This window comes from Podarcis muralis, chromosome 3, assembly GCF_964188315.1.
Source record: "Podarcis muralis chromosome 3, rPodMur119.hap1.1, whole genome shotgun sequence".
Taxonomy (NCBI): Eukaryota; Metazoa; Chordata; class Lepidosauria; order Squamata; family Lacertidae; genus Podarcis; species Podarcis muralis.
Window position 1 is genome coordinate 84,524,511 of NC_135657.1, and position 16,270 is coordinate 84,540,780.

A 16,270-nucleotide genomic window follows, 5' to 3' on the forward strand; every position below is an offset into this window, starting at 1 on the left:
AGTAAAGCCGTGATGAGAGGCTTCCTGATACAACAGAATTCAATCAAGAGGAAAAAGCAAAATGAAAGGAAAGAAAGAATTTTAGAAAAAATGAAGGAAGGAGAAAAGAAACTGAGGTCAAAACCAAAGTCTCAAGAAATTTTGAGAGAAATAAAATATTATCAGACGCAATATATGGAACTGACAAATCAAGAGATAGAATGGAAAATTAAACAAATGAGACAAAGGACTTTTGAGTCTGCAGATAAGTGTGGGAAGCTCCTTGCATGGCAATTGAAAAAGAGACAAAAATTGAACACAGTTACTTGTTTGGAGATAGAGGGAAAGAATGTTCATAAGCCAAATGAGATAAGTAACTGTTTCCAAAGTTTTTTTAGGAAATTATACACACAAGGGCCAGTAAATGAACAAGAAATAGAAGAATTTCTTAAAAATTATGGACTACCGAAAATTCCAGAACAGGGCAAGTTGATTTTGAATGAGAAAATAACAGAACAGGAAATAGAGGAGGCCATACAAAAGGCACAACTGGGAAAGTCTCCAGGACCAGACGGACTGACGGCTAGATATTATAAAGCTTTGAGAGAAGGTTTAGTGCAACCACTAAAAGAAGTTTGCAATGAAATATTGGAGGGGAAAAAGGCACCTGAAACGTGGAAAGAGGCTTTTATCTCACTTATACCAAAGACCGAGACTGAAAAGAACCAGGTTAAGAACTACCGCCCGATATCATTATTAAATGTGGATTATAAAATTTTTGCAGACATTTTAGCAAAAAGACTGAAGAAAGTATTGACAGGTGAGATTCATAAGGATCAATCTGGCTTTCTCCCGGGTAGACACATGTCTGACAATGTGAGGAACATAATAGACATTGTGGAACTGTTGGAAATGAACATTAACAGAAAAGCGGTTTTGATTTTTGTGGACGCGGAGAAAGCCTTTGACAACATTTGTTGGAGTTTTATGAAAAAGAATCTCCAAGGGATGGGGGTAGGCCAAGGTTTTGAAAATGGTATAGGTGCAATTTATTCTGAGCAGAAGGCAAAGCTAATTGTGAACAATGTGGTAACGGAAGAGATAGCCATAGAGAAAGGAACACGACAGGGATGTCCTATTTCCCCCCTACTTTTTATACTAGTTCTGGAGGTTTTGTTAAATATGATTAGAAAGGACCAGTTGGTTAAAGGAATTCAGGTCGGAGTGAAAGAGTATAAATTAAGGGCATTTGCAGATGACCTAGTTTTGACTTTGCAACAGCCAATCACTAGTACAAAAAGAGTTTTAGAACTGATCGAGATATTTGGTCAAGTTGCAGGATTTAAGCTGAACAAACAAAAAACTAAAGTATTGGAAAAAAACCTAACAAATGAAGAAAAAGAGACATTCCAGAATGAAACAGGTTTGGAGATAGCAAAAAAAGTGAAGTACCTGGGGGTGAATTTGACATCGAAAAATGTGAATCTTTTTAAAGACAATTATGATAAATGTTGGACAGAAGTTAAGAAAGATTTAGACATATGGTCAAGGCTGAAACTTTCCTTGTTAGGCAGAATTGCTGTTATCAAAATGAATGTATTGCCTAGAATGTTATTTCTGTTTCAGACATTACAAATAATAGACAAGATGGACTGTTTCAAGAGGTGGCAGAAAGACATATCGAAATTTGTTTGGCAGGGCAAAAAGCCAAGAATAAAATTTAAGACATTAACAGATGCGAAAGATAGAGGGGGTTTTGCCCTGCCGGACTTAAGACTCTACTATGAATCAGCAGCGTTTTGCTGGTTGAAAGATTGGCTGCTCCTCGAGAATACAGACATTTTGGACCTTGAAGGATTTGACAACAGATTTGGTTGGCATGCATATATATGGTATGACAAGGTAAAATTGCATAAAGGTTTTAAGAACCATATGGTGAGGAAAGCTCTGTATAATGTTTGGATTAAGTATAAAGACCTGTTTGAAAGTAAAACCCCCAGGTGGTTGTCACCAATGGAAGCAAAAGAGGTGAAAAAATTGAATATGGGTTCTAATTGGCCTAAATATTGTGAAATTATAGAACAAGATGGTGAAAATGTAAAATTGCAGAGTTTTGAGAAACTGAAATTTAAGGTGAGAGATTGGTTACATTATCGACAGATAAATGAAGTATTTAAACAGGACAGAAAGAAAGGCTTCCAGGTGGAGAAGTCAAAACTAGAAACAGAACTGTTAGAACCCAATACTAAAAATTTGTCAAGAATGTACAACTTGCTGTTGAAATGGAATACCCAAGATGAAATGGTGAAATCTAATATGATTAAATGGGCACAGGACATTGGGCATGACATTGAATTTGCAGACTGGGAGCAGTTATGGACCACTGGTGTTAAATTTACGGCATGCAATGCCTTAAAAGAAAACATTATGAAAATGATCTACAGGTGGTACATGACTCCTGCTAAGTTAGCAAAGATCTATCATTTGCCCAATAACAAGTGTTGGAAGTGCAGTGAAACGGAGGGAACCTTCTATCACCTTTGGTGGACCTGCCCGAAGATTAAGGCTTTCTGGGAAATGATCTATAATGAAATAAAAAAAGTTCTGAAGAGAACGTTTGTTAAAAAACCAGAGGCCTTTCTCTTGGGTATGGTGGGCCAAATGGTGCCAAAGAAGGATAGGACATTTTTTATGTACGCCACCACAGCAGCAAGAATTCTTTTAGCAAAGTATTGGAAGACGCAAGATTTACCCACGTTGGAAGAATGGCAGACGAAGGTGATCGACTATATGGGACTGGCAGAGATGACTGGCAGAATTCGAGACCGGGGGAAAGAGGCGGTGGATGAAGATTGGAACAAATTTAAAGTTTATCTTAAAAACTGTTGTAATTTGGAAAATTAGGGGCTCAGAGTTATAAGAGATAAAGAACTACAGTTGTATTAATAACTAACTGAAGTTAAATACATGAAATATATTTAAGTTATGATCAGAGGGTTGCTGAAAAATCTTGAAACAAGAATGCAGAAAAGGGGTGGTATGGGGAAGTCATGTTTTTGTTTGTTTATGTCTATGTTTTTGTTTTGTTTATTCTTTATTTATGGAAAACTAATAAAAATTTATTATAAAAAAAAAAAAAAAAACACTAATGGAAGGTCAAGTCTTAATAATGCAAATTACATTCAGTACACCTAAATTAGATTTGATTAAAGAAAAACCTTTATGTATTTACCAGCAGAAGTGATAGCAGTTTGGACCAGTGCCATCCAGGCACTGTTCTAATTGCAAAGCAGGGCTATAAATGTGTAGTAAAAATGAAGGATATATTGGCTATATAGGAAGTTACATGACAGTAGGTAAAAAGGGCTAAAGAACAGGCTAGGATCCCTGGAATAATAAAAGGAGAACATTTGTGGATAAAAGTGTTTTACATTGGTCAATGAAAACTGTTCATGTCTGAAGAACGACCACTCTTACGTCTGGAAACACTTCAACTTCTTAGGCTTTTTTTTGTGCTAGAGACTGAATCAATAAAATCCTCTCAGCCATTCAGTGCTACAGTCTGAATATAGTTCCACTGGCAGAACTGGCCAACATTAAGATTCAACTGGCCAATATCAATGAAGAACCTGTCCCACTCCAGAAAGTGTTTGGACTCCAATTCCCATTAGTGCCAGTATGGTCAACAGTTAGGGATAATGGGAGATTTGGTCCAGCAATATCTTGACGGTTACTGATTCCCCATGCTAATGTATATGAAAGGCCCTCTCACACCTCACATGTTTGGGGAAAGTGTCAGATGCAAGTTTTTTTTATACATATAGCCATAAGAATGTATTATTTAAAATATAAATAGCTTAATGCTTTTTTAAAAATCCACATGATGTATAACATAAAAACAAACAAAAACAGAACATCTCCTGAAGATCTCTGCACCCTGCATGGCATGCAAGATGGCTGGTGCTTGAAACATCATTTTTCAGAAGCCAGAATGACAGCAAGATTCATGCATGGGGAGGGAAAAGCAGGAAGATTCCCAAATTTTCTCCTCCCCAGGTCTAGGGTTTGAAGAGAGGGCTGAGCTGCTATCAACATTCTCAAATAGTTTCCCGCCATTGGTTTGGATTCTTGCAAAACACATTGGATTATTAACCCCTTTCTTCTCTACCCTTGTTTTTAGCTTCTGCTTCTAGTGGGCTTCTTAACACCAACTCATGCATACTAAGAGATAATAATGTCCAAAATCCAGTGGCAAAACTCTGAATGGAAAAGCCTGACAATCCATGATGGGGAAGGGGATGAGCAAAAAGGAGGCAACCCATTGCGAGCAATCCTATGTCCCATATTCACCAGACGTCCTTGCCAGATCCTGCGATGGCCCAGGTGATGGGAACTCTCCCCCTAACTCAGGGCCTTGCCCAGAAGCTGGGCCAAGTGCTGACAAAGAGACAGTGCCACTGCCACAGGCAGTGTTTGCTCCACTAACCAAGCCCAGGTTAAGGACTTCCTCCTGCTGAAGTCACTCCAACGTGTCTCCAATGAATTCTCCAGTGAGTCAATGAAGAGTGCAAGGCTGGACTCTCTGTTCCTGCTGGGAAACATTGCAGGAGCAACCTTCTAGATGATTCTGATCTCACTCTCTTCCTACCAATTTTTTTCTTTTTTCTTAAAAAAAAAATCCATTCCAGCCAGAGACAGACAAAAAGGAAAGGAAACAGAACAGAGGTTGCCAAATCCTAAAATTGGTACAGCTCTGCCAATGCCCTGTCAATAGGATCTGGGTAGGATTGGAACTAGGGAAGGGAGACTCTGTCTCACCAGCAGGCATGTGATTTCTGATATGTACATCCATGGCCTGGGAAGCTGATAAGAGGCTCAACACACCTGAGGATCTCTTCTTCCACTGCAGGTTAATTTGCTTTTCTCCCAATCTAAATGCTATCCTTCCATTTATAGAGGCTTCTCTGATCCAGCAAAGATTTCTCTCAATGAAAGGGGGGGCTAAGAAGATTTTTGCCAATTCCTCCTTTCACCTGCAGCCCAGCATACTACCTGCTACACTATTCTGGAGGTCCCACAACCCTTTGGAATAGGATTTTTTGGGGGAGTAGGGGGGCTACAGGAGAAAGAATGAACTGGTAAAAAATTACCTGCTCTGTTCACAGAAACCTCAACTGAAACAAATTTAATGTAGGATATTGTGGGTTGTAGTCAACTAGCTTTTACTCAACAGCACATGCACTGACATTAATGGTCAACTTGGTTGCATTAATTTCAGTGGGTCTACTATGAGTGAAAGCTTGTTGATTACAACCCACAATATCCTACATGAAGTTTTAATTAATTTTGTAACAAAATAAGCTTAGTGAGCTATGGCTTAATATTTTCAATTTAAAGGTACTTACTGTAGCTCTTGGTATGCAAGCGCTGCTTCCCTTGGATGTTCAAGGCAAAAAAAAGCTTCAGAAAACCTACGTACCTAAAATGTTTCAAAGTAATAAAACGAAAGGTTCACACTGAAATAAAACTTTCATCACTCTCTTTTCTTATAAAAAACCACACACACATAACACATCTATACTATTAAGTCACAGTAAAAGTGCATGTTCAGTAAACTTTAAAACACGCACATTCACAAAAAACATTGGCATGAAATAGCAAATTAAGCTGGGTCAAGTACTGCAGCAAACCTTTCAAAATAATAACTCATTTTTAATCCATTTAAGTGGTTGCATATTTCAATGAGAAATATGTTGCAATCTGGTGGTTTTTGATAGAAAACATTTAGTAAGTTAAGCAGAATTACATTGCGGTTGCATACACACACCAGATTGTTTCAGGTTATGTCTCCTTTTTTCAGATGCCCATGTAGAAACAAGTAAATGGAGAAGATTCAAAGTGTTTCAATAACTCAAAAGGTTATCAGACTTGTCCAACTGAATGACACAATCTTTCCACCTACTAATATGAATTTGGCTTCCATGAATGTTCAGCTATGTTTTCTCGTGTCATTGGTGTACACTATGCCCATTCTAACAGCCCATTTAGAGGACTAATATTGAGGAATAAGGTTGCAGACATGTCATACCTATCATAAACTCATGTATCTAGGTCTCTAATGCTCAGATGGCCCTTCCACACACTTAATGGATATTCCATTCATTACCCAAGTCTTTTCCAAAGGATTGCTTCCTACTTCCTCAATAGGATGTCCTCCGAGCCAAGGAGATCAGTTTTCCACAGCAATTAGTGAGACATCCCTATAATACCCTTGAAAGTGTTGTCTGGGTACTACAAATGTGAGCCAATTCACGTTTACTGGAAGCAGCATGCAAGTGCCTCCCTGCGCTTTCTTCCCATGTCACTCTGGTAATACAAATATGAAGGATTTACCTATTACCTATGAATATGAAAGACTCACATTCTTAGGACCAGTGGTGTCGCTCCTTCCTACGTGAATGTTGCCTTCCAGGGAATTACTTATTGCTTCACTGAACTCAGTGGGACTTACTTCAGAGTAGACATGTACTGGGCTGCGCTGTTATAACCTTCAGGGTTGTTTGGTGCATGAGGTGGTGCACCACTGCTGCACCACCCTCCCAGTACTGATGGCACAGCTGGTTGCCATGAAAGGCCACAGTAGGGAGGTGTTGAGTCAAGCACTGGATGCCTGCCCCAGCAAGCAGCAGCAACACAGCTGGGAGGGCAGCACAGCGGCCCTCCATCTCACATACTATAGCTGTCTTTTGGACAGAAAGACCCCTAGTTTTAAGAGCTAAACCTGCCACATTGTTTTAGAAATTAGTTTTGTGGATGACACATTCCTGTGCTTAAAAGTTGTATCACGACAGAATGAATACATACACGCATTGTATGATGCTCTCGTGCCAGCAATGCAGTGATATCCTCTTGGAAGTTAACGGCCTCAAGAAATTGTCCCCATAAAGCCATCAGAAGTGAACAGAGCTGTGCAAGATGCATGTTTATAAGTTCTGCCAGTTCATCAGGATTCTCCATTTTCTGCACCAAGAGAGAAAACAAACAAGCTTGTATTCTTAGAAGTAGAAGCTCTAGTACTTTGAGAAAGTCATAAATTTTTTTTTCTTCTTCTTAAAAGTATCTTTAAAGATTAAAAGCATTTTAAGTTTTTAAAAATGGAAAGGGATTCAAAGTCATCTATCCATTTGCCTTCCTTTGAGTAACAGCATTTACTGTTTAATAATTGGTAATCAACCTTAAGCTTAAAAATGGCACTACAGTCTGTATTCAAACTTTAGAACTTCAAAGCCTCTGGTATATAAATGTGTTTATACTGGCCCTTTTATTTTCAGTTATTTTCTTTATAATCCTTAGAATGTGATTTGCCTTTTCCACAGCTGCTATTGATTTCTGCATTGAGTTGCTTACAATCCACCCCATGGTCTCCTGGATAGCCACCACAGGTTCAATCTTATCACTGTACATATACGTATATAAGGTAGCTTTTGCCCCAGAGTGCATCAGTTTATACTGTACTGGCTTACTCACATGGCATTTGGTAGCAATTTGGATTTTTCACTATCCTACAGAATTTGGTGTCATCTGTCTCACTCCTCATACTTCCATATCATTTATGAATTACAGTATTTACATTTCTAACATACAGTACTATAAGCCCCAAACAAATCCTTAGGTGAGACCAGTGGTTATTTCCCTCCACCATAAGAACTATTTGTTCCTACTCTTAGCCTTTTTAACTAGTTCAGTTTGTAAGAAGACCTCTTTTCTTATCCCATGACTGCCGAGCTTGCATAGGAGCCTTTGTAAAAATACTCTGTCAAAAGCTCATTAGGCAAAGTATGTCTACCAGAGTACTCATATCCACATATCTATGAAATAATGCAAATAAAAATTAATTCTTTAGAACCACAGTTAGCTATTTAAAACAGTATCTAACATCTGGACAAACCCTGAAATGAAAGCAAGCAAGCAAGCAAGCAAGCAAGCAAGCTGTGATTTAAGATTTACATGGATCAGAGAAAAAATACCTTTATTTCTTCACAGAGTTCTGACAGGCGTGCTTCTACATCTATATTCTCTGAAAAGATTAGAGTGTATGGAAAGTGAATATTCCTAAATTTTAAGCTACATTTTATAAATTGCAGAGGGAGACCCCATTCAAATCTGTTCAATTTTTAAAACAAAGCTTTTTGGTTGTCTTGAAGTTCCTTAAATACTATAGTCAATGTGATATCCAGTAAATTTCTCAACTGAGAGTTCAGCTAAGAACAAAATCCTTCTGGTTTTGCAAGCGAGTGCTCATAACGACATTTATTCAAACACTATTTTAAATGTTACCAGACCATAGCATAAGGTACATGAATGTACACTTGCACCTCTTTTGATTGTATATTTTAGAAAGACTTCCAAAAAGCAACACAATGAAACTGAACGCACAAACAAAATTTAGACCAGTTCCAATTTACCATAACAATATTGCTGGAGAAAGCAAACTTGAAAGAATTCCAATAATCCATATTAGGGCAATAACTCTATCAGGCCTACCCAAAAGTCACAAAATAGAATACAGAATGCAAGATTTTGAGTTTTATAGAATCCTTCATCAGGTTAAATGGTAAAAAATTGCAAGGCAAAAGGGAAAGAAAGATATTGTTTCCTGGTTGGTATTCAATCCATTCAAGTACATCTGTTAAGAATATTAAGGTGGCGTGTGAGAGGAAGCAGACGTTCAGATGAGGTCCTTTTTAGATGCCATGCAGGTATCATGTTGCACTGCAGCTTCCTTGGAAGGAAAAATACTAACAGCAGAGTCCCCATCTCTGAAAATAAAGCAGCCAGTTTTATAACAATAAAGGTATGGCCATGATATGGATTTTGGGATTTTTCCTTGATGCCCAATACAGTGGTACCTTTGGTTACGTACTTAATTTGTTCTGGAGGTCCGTTCTTAACCTGAAACTGTTCGTAACCTGAAGCACAACTTTAGCTAACGGGGCCTCCTGCTGCCGCCGCTTCACGATTTCTGTTCTCATCCTGAAGCAAAGTTCTTAACCTGAGGTACTATTTCTGGGTTAGCGGAGTCTGTAACCTGAAGCGTATGTAACCTGAAGCGTATGTAACCCGAGGTACCACTGTACTGCTAAAACCTTTTGTGTGAAATGGAAAACACCAAATTTAAACATACAAAAACTAGAGGAAGAGGATTTTATGTATCTGAATATAAGGCTTTATTCTCTGAGGAAACATTCCCTCAAACAGCTTGGTAAATCTATTGTTCTGTTGACCATCTTTTTATCTCGCACACCAGCTGATATAAATCTATATTCCTATTAATGTAAAGGACTACCTAGTTTCTTTAAGCCTGTTCTCCACCTAAGAAGGAACCTGGGTGTTTCATCTAAGGATGGAAAGGGAACCAAGCAACAGTCCAGCCAAACCTCCCTCCCTTTTTCCTCCATGCACCTCTTTTTTTAAACATCTAACGTGATGAAGAGTTCTGTAGAACACCAAAGGTTGTTTACTATTTTGTACCATTTTGGGTGACCCAATAAAGGTTCCTTGATTTTTGTATTTTTCCTTTTGAGTCAAGACAGCTACCTTTACTGGGTGATCTGGAAAATTTAGATATTGTATTTAAAATAAAAAAGGGTTTACATTTAAATATACTGAAATATTGGGATGGGTGATTAGGATGTATAGGAAAAGTCAAGTGGAGGCATTATTATTACACTTTGGATTGAATCGTACGTTCCTAAAAGTAGAGCAATTTTCATGACACTCCCACTTGGGGGGGGGGGAAGGAGGAGACATTGATTTTTCCTTCCTACCCACAATTTTCACTAATTCCCACTAATCTTCCACACTGTTTGAGAAGGTCCCCTAGCCTTCTTGAACAAAGAAGGTTAGGGAACCCTCTCAAACAGTGTGGAAAGTAGTGGGAATTAGTGAAAACACCTTCTCCCACTTCTGCTCACATGAGTTTCTGCTGAATCAGTCCCTTCCATTTCCAATGGGGCAAGTCAGGATTCAAAACATGACATTTAAGCTGATTTTTATAATAATAATAATAATAATAATAATAATAATAATAATAATAATAATTATTCTGATTTTAAGTGCAGTATAGTTAATCACAATAATAGCAGTGTCTGTGTACACAGTCAACATGAATTTCCTAGGTTTTTCCCTAAATTAATGAAAAGGCATGACATAAAGAACGTGGTCTGTGTTAAATTAAATACGAAAAAGGAGCTTTGCAGATTAGTTACAGCATTAAGTATATTTATTTAAAAATTAATTTACTATAGCTATAAATCACCACTCCTCTTCTGGCCCAAAGTTATCCCAGTCAATTTATTTTTAAAAACTGAACAAACAACACTGACCATCCTTTGAGAAACGTATCTGTCTAGTCAAATATTACTCTTTTCTTGGAGAGTAAAAAAAAGAAAAAGAAAAAAGAAAAGACAGCTTAGCTTTTCATTCAATTTTTGTATTCCAATATAGATTGTGTCATTTTTGTTCCACTTTCCCTATCTGAGTATTCTTTCCTGAGTATTTTTCCACGTAGAAATAAACTCCTGAAAAATAAATCTTAACTAAAGTAACTGTTAGTTAGAACTACTTTGGATACAAGTGTTTAATAAGTAACACTTATATTCTGAAAATAATTTCAATTAAAGTTTCACATGGGTCAATATCAAAAGCCTGTGGAAAAAGGCAAGCCCTTACCTGGTGTCAAAAAGATGTTAACAAAGGAACATTTGCTGGGAAGAGCATTCCATAAATATGGACCCACAAATATGGACCCTTGTTACCACCCACCTTAGAGGGGGAACCTCAGTTTCTCATTATGAGACTGATGTGAGATTCTAGTCTGGACTGCGGAATGTTAACACACACTAAAGTTTCCCTAAGTGCCACATTTAGCTCTTCTGGCCTGAGATGTGTGGGCCTAGGGTGGTATACAAATTTCATAAATAATAATAATTATTATTATACAATGAGCAACTTAGGTGTAACTAGGAGCTTGCATTTGCCCAGTGGGATGGATCCAAAGCTCCCACCCTCCACTGGAAAACTTCTTCAGTCAAAATGGAACCATTAGATCAAACCCAATTGCACCATTTTTCTTCCACTTCATATCAAAGTCTCCTTAGCAATTAAAAGTTTTTTTTCCCTTTATGGGTGGTTTTCAACTAGTAAGACAGAATTTAAATATTCTTAAACAAATGTGTGGTTTTCCATGAAGGATGTTATGCTTTCCACAAGTACACTCCCTTCTATGTGCACACACACATTCCTTTAGGCCAGAAGTGGGGAACCTCAGGTCTGGGGGCCAAATCTCTCTGTTTGGCCCTTGGAACTTTCTGTAAGTCACACTCCTCACCAGTGCTGCACCATGCCATTCTCAACTGCTTTTGCTTACCTGCATGGAGGATAGAAGTGTGTGTTTGTGTGCGTATGTAGGTATCTCTGACTTTTGCTTGGCAGAAATTTAGCCTTCCAAACAAAGATAAGAGCTATATCTGCTGTTCCACCTGTTTTTGCCTTTGGTCCCACCCAACACTACCATCCAAGCCCCACAACCCTGTTCATGAAGAATGTGGTCCTTCTGTATACTACTAACATGACATTGATTCATTTAAAAACAACACATGGCTTTTAAATATTTGTATAGATTTTGCAATAAATCTTAATATTTTCTAAAATATCATCCCATGTACATATAACCGATGAAAGAATTCTGTAGTTTATCTAAATGAAAAAATGCACATATATTTACATTTCCACATCCAGGCATACAAATTCAGTTAATTAAGAAAACAATTAGGGCCACTCCATGTTTATACCTGACATACCTTTACATCAAAGTATGTGGGCAAGTGCTTTCACCCTCCAGCTAAAAAAAATATTCTTCAAAAAAATATGCAATAAAAACATGATACTCCTGGGGTAGATCAGTTCCCATCATAACAAAAAAAATTTTAAAAAATTACCGATCCACATAGCTATAGAATTCATCTGGTGGTAGTTCCTTTGTGCAGAATCTTTTGATTATTATTATTATTTAAACAAAGAAGACACCATGGGCACCAACTGGGTTTGCATGAGTGGAGCTCCATGCAGAGGGATTGCCACTAAGGTCCAATACAGCCCTCCATTGTCCTTGTAAATTATGTTCACACATTGCATCAGCCACTACCCAGAAAGGTTGCTCTGTTTGCTTTCCATTGGTCAGGTAGTTTGCTTTCCATTTGCTCATTCAGGTCTGGCCAAGAATTTGGTCTGAACTCATTTAAACACCTGACCACTGCTAGATTGAGAGGGAGGACTGGGGGCAGAGGGAATAGAACACACACTAGGCTCTCATTCTGGCTAAAGGCCAACACATACAGAATATTCTGTTAGACCCCATGACAATCCCTCTGCTCAGGCCCCTGCAGAGCTTGTCTGAGGCCTGGGGCAGGAGTCCTGTTGGAATAAAGTTATAAACTCAAACTAAAAAAGCAGTCGGTTCCTGGTGGGGTTCCCTGGCCAGTTTAGCCCTCCAAAGCCTGGCTACACCTGCCCTACACGGGCCTCCCTCTACTCCTATGAAGAGAGATATTACTCTAAAACACAACTATATTCACAGGCTGTTAAACCACTATAAATAATTCTAAAAATATGTTTCTTTTTGTGATTTAACTAATCAGCAGCAGCTACCACATCTTCTAGCTAATTAAGGCGTTTATAGGCATGATGATGTTCAATTATAAAGATGGTAGCAAAATACAAGCTTTCATCAAAGGCTACCTAAGAGATAGGGGGAGTGAGAATATGAGGCCCAATATATTTTTCTTCCAAAACAGAAACCAGGTATTAAATATTAGCTCTGGAACTTAAATCTATGCTATTATGTTACTACACAACTGAATATATCACACTATGCAATCATTTTTGGTTTATTAACAAGAAGCTAACTAAACTACCAGTGAAATGAGCTCATTTCATCAGCACTTCAAAGGCCAGATAGAACTGTACACAACCTTAATTTGATTAAAGTTAAGAGCCCTTTTACACAAGGTGTGGATGACATCTTTAGGTTCTTTGATCCTGTTTAAACATGAATTATAAGGAATTATTTACAAACAAAAAGCTATGATGTTTTATTATAACAAATCCTAATTGGTTAAGCCGCTTAATAAAACAACATACCTATATAGGCGTCTCCCTGGATTCGTAGATATTTTCTTCTGAGGAGGCGTTCATAAAGGACCTGCATGCTGGGCTTGGCTAGTTATAAGGATTGTACACACGACTAGTTACTACACTCCTTTTTCCATCTGTGTTTTATTATTATTATCCTTAAAGTTAGTAAGAAAGTTTTATCACTCACCTAGTAATTAGTGCAATTAAATAAGAAAAATTAAAGAAGAGACTTTAGGAAAGTTCTAGATAAGGAGTTCTGGATGATGTACATTATGAATTTATTGGATTCTTATCACCTGTTTGGCTTTTTGTTTGTTAAATCATGATTGCCCAAATGCTAACAATTTCTGTTATGTGTGAGGCATATTTTATTTTAAAATTATTTAAAAAGTCAATTTTGAAATAAAAATGTACATCAAATAAGTAAACGGAAGGCAAAAGGAAAGACAGAGAATATAAGGCAAGTCAAAAGAAAAGAAAAGCAAGGTTTTTTCCTGAAATTTAAATAGGATTTCAGAATTTCAGGATTATTTTTTCCAAGAATCCCATTTGAATCTCATTATTTTGAAAGTTATTTTTTCCAAGAGAAGATTCTATATAGCTTATAACTAATAAATACAATAGTTAGATCATCTTGCAAAAGTCATTCATAAGATTATTTTTAGTGACTACAATGCTGTGCAGTTGCATGTGAGTATGCCCCAATGACTTCATTCAGACTTACACAGATGCAACATTACTGGATGCAATTTCATAGTTTTAAAAACATATTTGCTTAGAATCATATTAGTAGTATTAGCGCATGTAACTAAGGCATTAAACACTTTTGTAAAATACATAGGCCAAATTAAAATATTCAATAAAAAAAATTCCAGAAATTCACAAATAGAGTATTAAAAACAGAAACTGTCAGCAATAGAAGCATACATTGAAAGCTACTCCCTTTCTATTTTGAAGTTCCCTTTTTCAAAACAGTTGAGTAATTTGCTAATACAACATGTGGGCTTGATTAAATTCTTACAGAGAAGCATTGTTTGAATAGTTTTTAGTATATCTGCTGCTGGTGAAAAACACTTTTTAGTCTAATATAGACTAAATCCTAATATAGATACAATTCACAAGCACAAACAGGGCATGTAAACCACTATTGTGCAAGAGGTGCAGAAACCTGGCTTACTATGCAACTAGCAAGAGACCAATATGGTATCACATGAATAACAGGAGTCATTACCCCACAGAAAGTGGCATCCTGGTTTGCATACTAAACACTGCATTCTGAGATGTGCAGCAGCGCTAGAGTAGCTGGACTGAAATTAGGCCAGTCTGCATAGTTTGCACAGGTGTAAACAGGGACGATGTATTAAAAGAATAGTGGGGAATATAATAATCAATAAAATCTTGTAATTTCTTTAGTCACCCCTCGAGTCAAAGTCTTTTTAAATTTTGCATTATTATTTTAATCAACTCCTTGGGTGAAGCTGTATGTTCAATCAAGTGATAAGGCTTAGAAGCATCTGTATGTCCTTTCGATGATGGAATTAAATTCCCATGGACTATAATATGCAACATAACTTTGTAGGTTTCAGCGTATTGATAAAGAATGACTAAAGTTTTGATTATTTTAATTAAAGCCAAAGGTATTTGAGCTCATACTGGATGTGTGTGTGAGATATAGCAACAATTATTTTGAGTTGTTGAAGAACCAGGAGGACCCAATATAAAGCCATCACTTCTGTGCAGCAAGTTATATTATAAGCACACCTATAAGTTTCTCTTTTTTCAAACTGAACCACAAGACACTTTTTCATCCTCTCAAAGTTTAAAGTGGAGCCTATTTGTCTTGTTTGGTAAGGGTGGGGGATGGCTAAAAGCAGAGAAAGGGGAAGGAATTCTTGTGCAATACAATAATGTTTTATGGTCAAAGTGTAGCTGTTAACTTTGGAGCAATGTTCTTCTTGGCTTACCTCAAGTCCTCTCAAAACCCATTTTCAAAATGACAGTTGTACAAGCTATTGTGTTAAGAAACTGCAAAAAATAAATTGGGCTTCTCATATGTCATATCTATTCCAGTGCTACCCAAAATGCGGATCCACAGACCTGTTTGGCCATTGGTCCCAGTAACTCCATCACAGCCCTGGTTGGGTGGGATGTATCAGGTACCAAATATGGTACCAGTCCCTGACACTTGCAGGAGGAAGGGGGGGAGATGCCAGTCCACCATATCAGATAGCTTGAGAAACACTGGTCTAGTCAATAAATACTTTAGTTGGGGAGTATTTAGACTTAAACCAATGTATCAAAAAACAACAACATACTTCTTTTTAAATTTATGAATCTTTGGCAGAGCCCTGAGTAAGGACTTCCACTTGCTCAACAGGGCTTACACCCCTCTCTTCCTCCTGAATCCACCAACAGTGGTCAGGGTGGGGGACTTGGGAGAACCCTCAGAACAGTATATGGTGGGAAGAGAGGGGGCATTCTTCCATCTGGCAAGCTGTAATGCTTGCACAGACAGAACATTCATCATAGCCCAATGTTCAATTCCACTTTTAGTTTGTATTAAAGCCTCAACTTCCACCGCTCATAATTTTTGATAAATATGTACAGAACAGCCAGCATGTTTTTTTCCTTTTTGTCTTGTAATTCTTAACTAAAGATTCACCCTTGTGGTCTCAAACCAGTATCGATAGCACAGTACTTTATAAGTGAGCATAGCTAATATTAAGTATAGATAATGGTTGTGTTTACACATAATGCTAAGCCATGGTTTGTTTTAATCATGATTTTTTTCAGAAAACCATGACCCATCTCAAGAGATAAGGCAACAAACAATGAATTGTTTCTCCAAAACATAATTTTTTCCCCCAGCTGCTTTTGCCTTGTGCTTCTGCAGCCTGACAAGCAACTAGGGTGGAATATCAAAATAAACCATAGTTAAGAAAGGCTGCTGCATTTTTACATAACTCCAAACCATAGTTAAAACAAACCACAGTTTGCAAACCAACAAGAAACCATGGCTTTACATAACAGTTTGTTCCTAGAAAACAATGGTTAGTCTGCAGGGCAAAGTTCAGATGTTCAGACAAACCATGGCTTA

The 16,270-nt window shown here is 37.5% G+C and overlaps 1 protein-coding gene across 7 annotated transcripts in view; it reads right to left on the reverse strand.

Annotated features, from left to right (window-relative positions):
* FAM135A (family with sequence similarity 135 member A) overlaps positions 1-16,270 on the reverse strand; it is a 57,696-nt gene that overhangs the window by 18,448 nt on the left and 22,978 nt on the right. For 5 of the 7 annotated variants that reach the window (XM_077926258.1, XM_077926260.1, XM_077926257.1 and 2 more), the window contains 4 exons: positions 13,180-13,257; positions 8,007-8,056; positions 6,844-6,999; positions 5,385-5,458 (listed from right to left, as the gene is read on the reverse strand). In XM_077926258.1, coding sequence (XP_077782384.1) covers positions 5,385-5,458; positions 6,844-6,999; positions 8,007-8,056; positions 13,180-13,257 — 358 coding nt within the window. The remainder of the gene's footprint in view (positions 1-5,384; positions 5,459-6,843; positions 7,000-8,006; positions 8,057-13,179; positions 13,258-16,270) is intronic. The other 2 variants (XM_077926261.1, XM_077926262.1) reach the window with 1 other exon arrangement.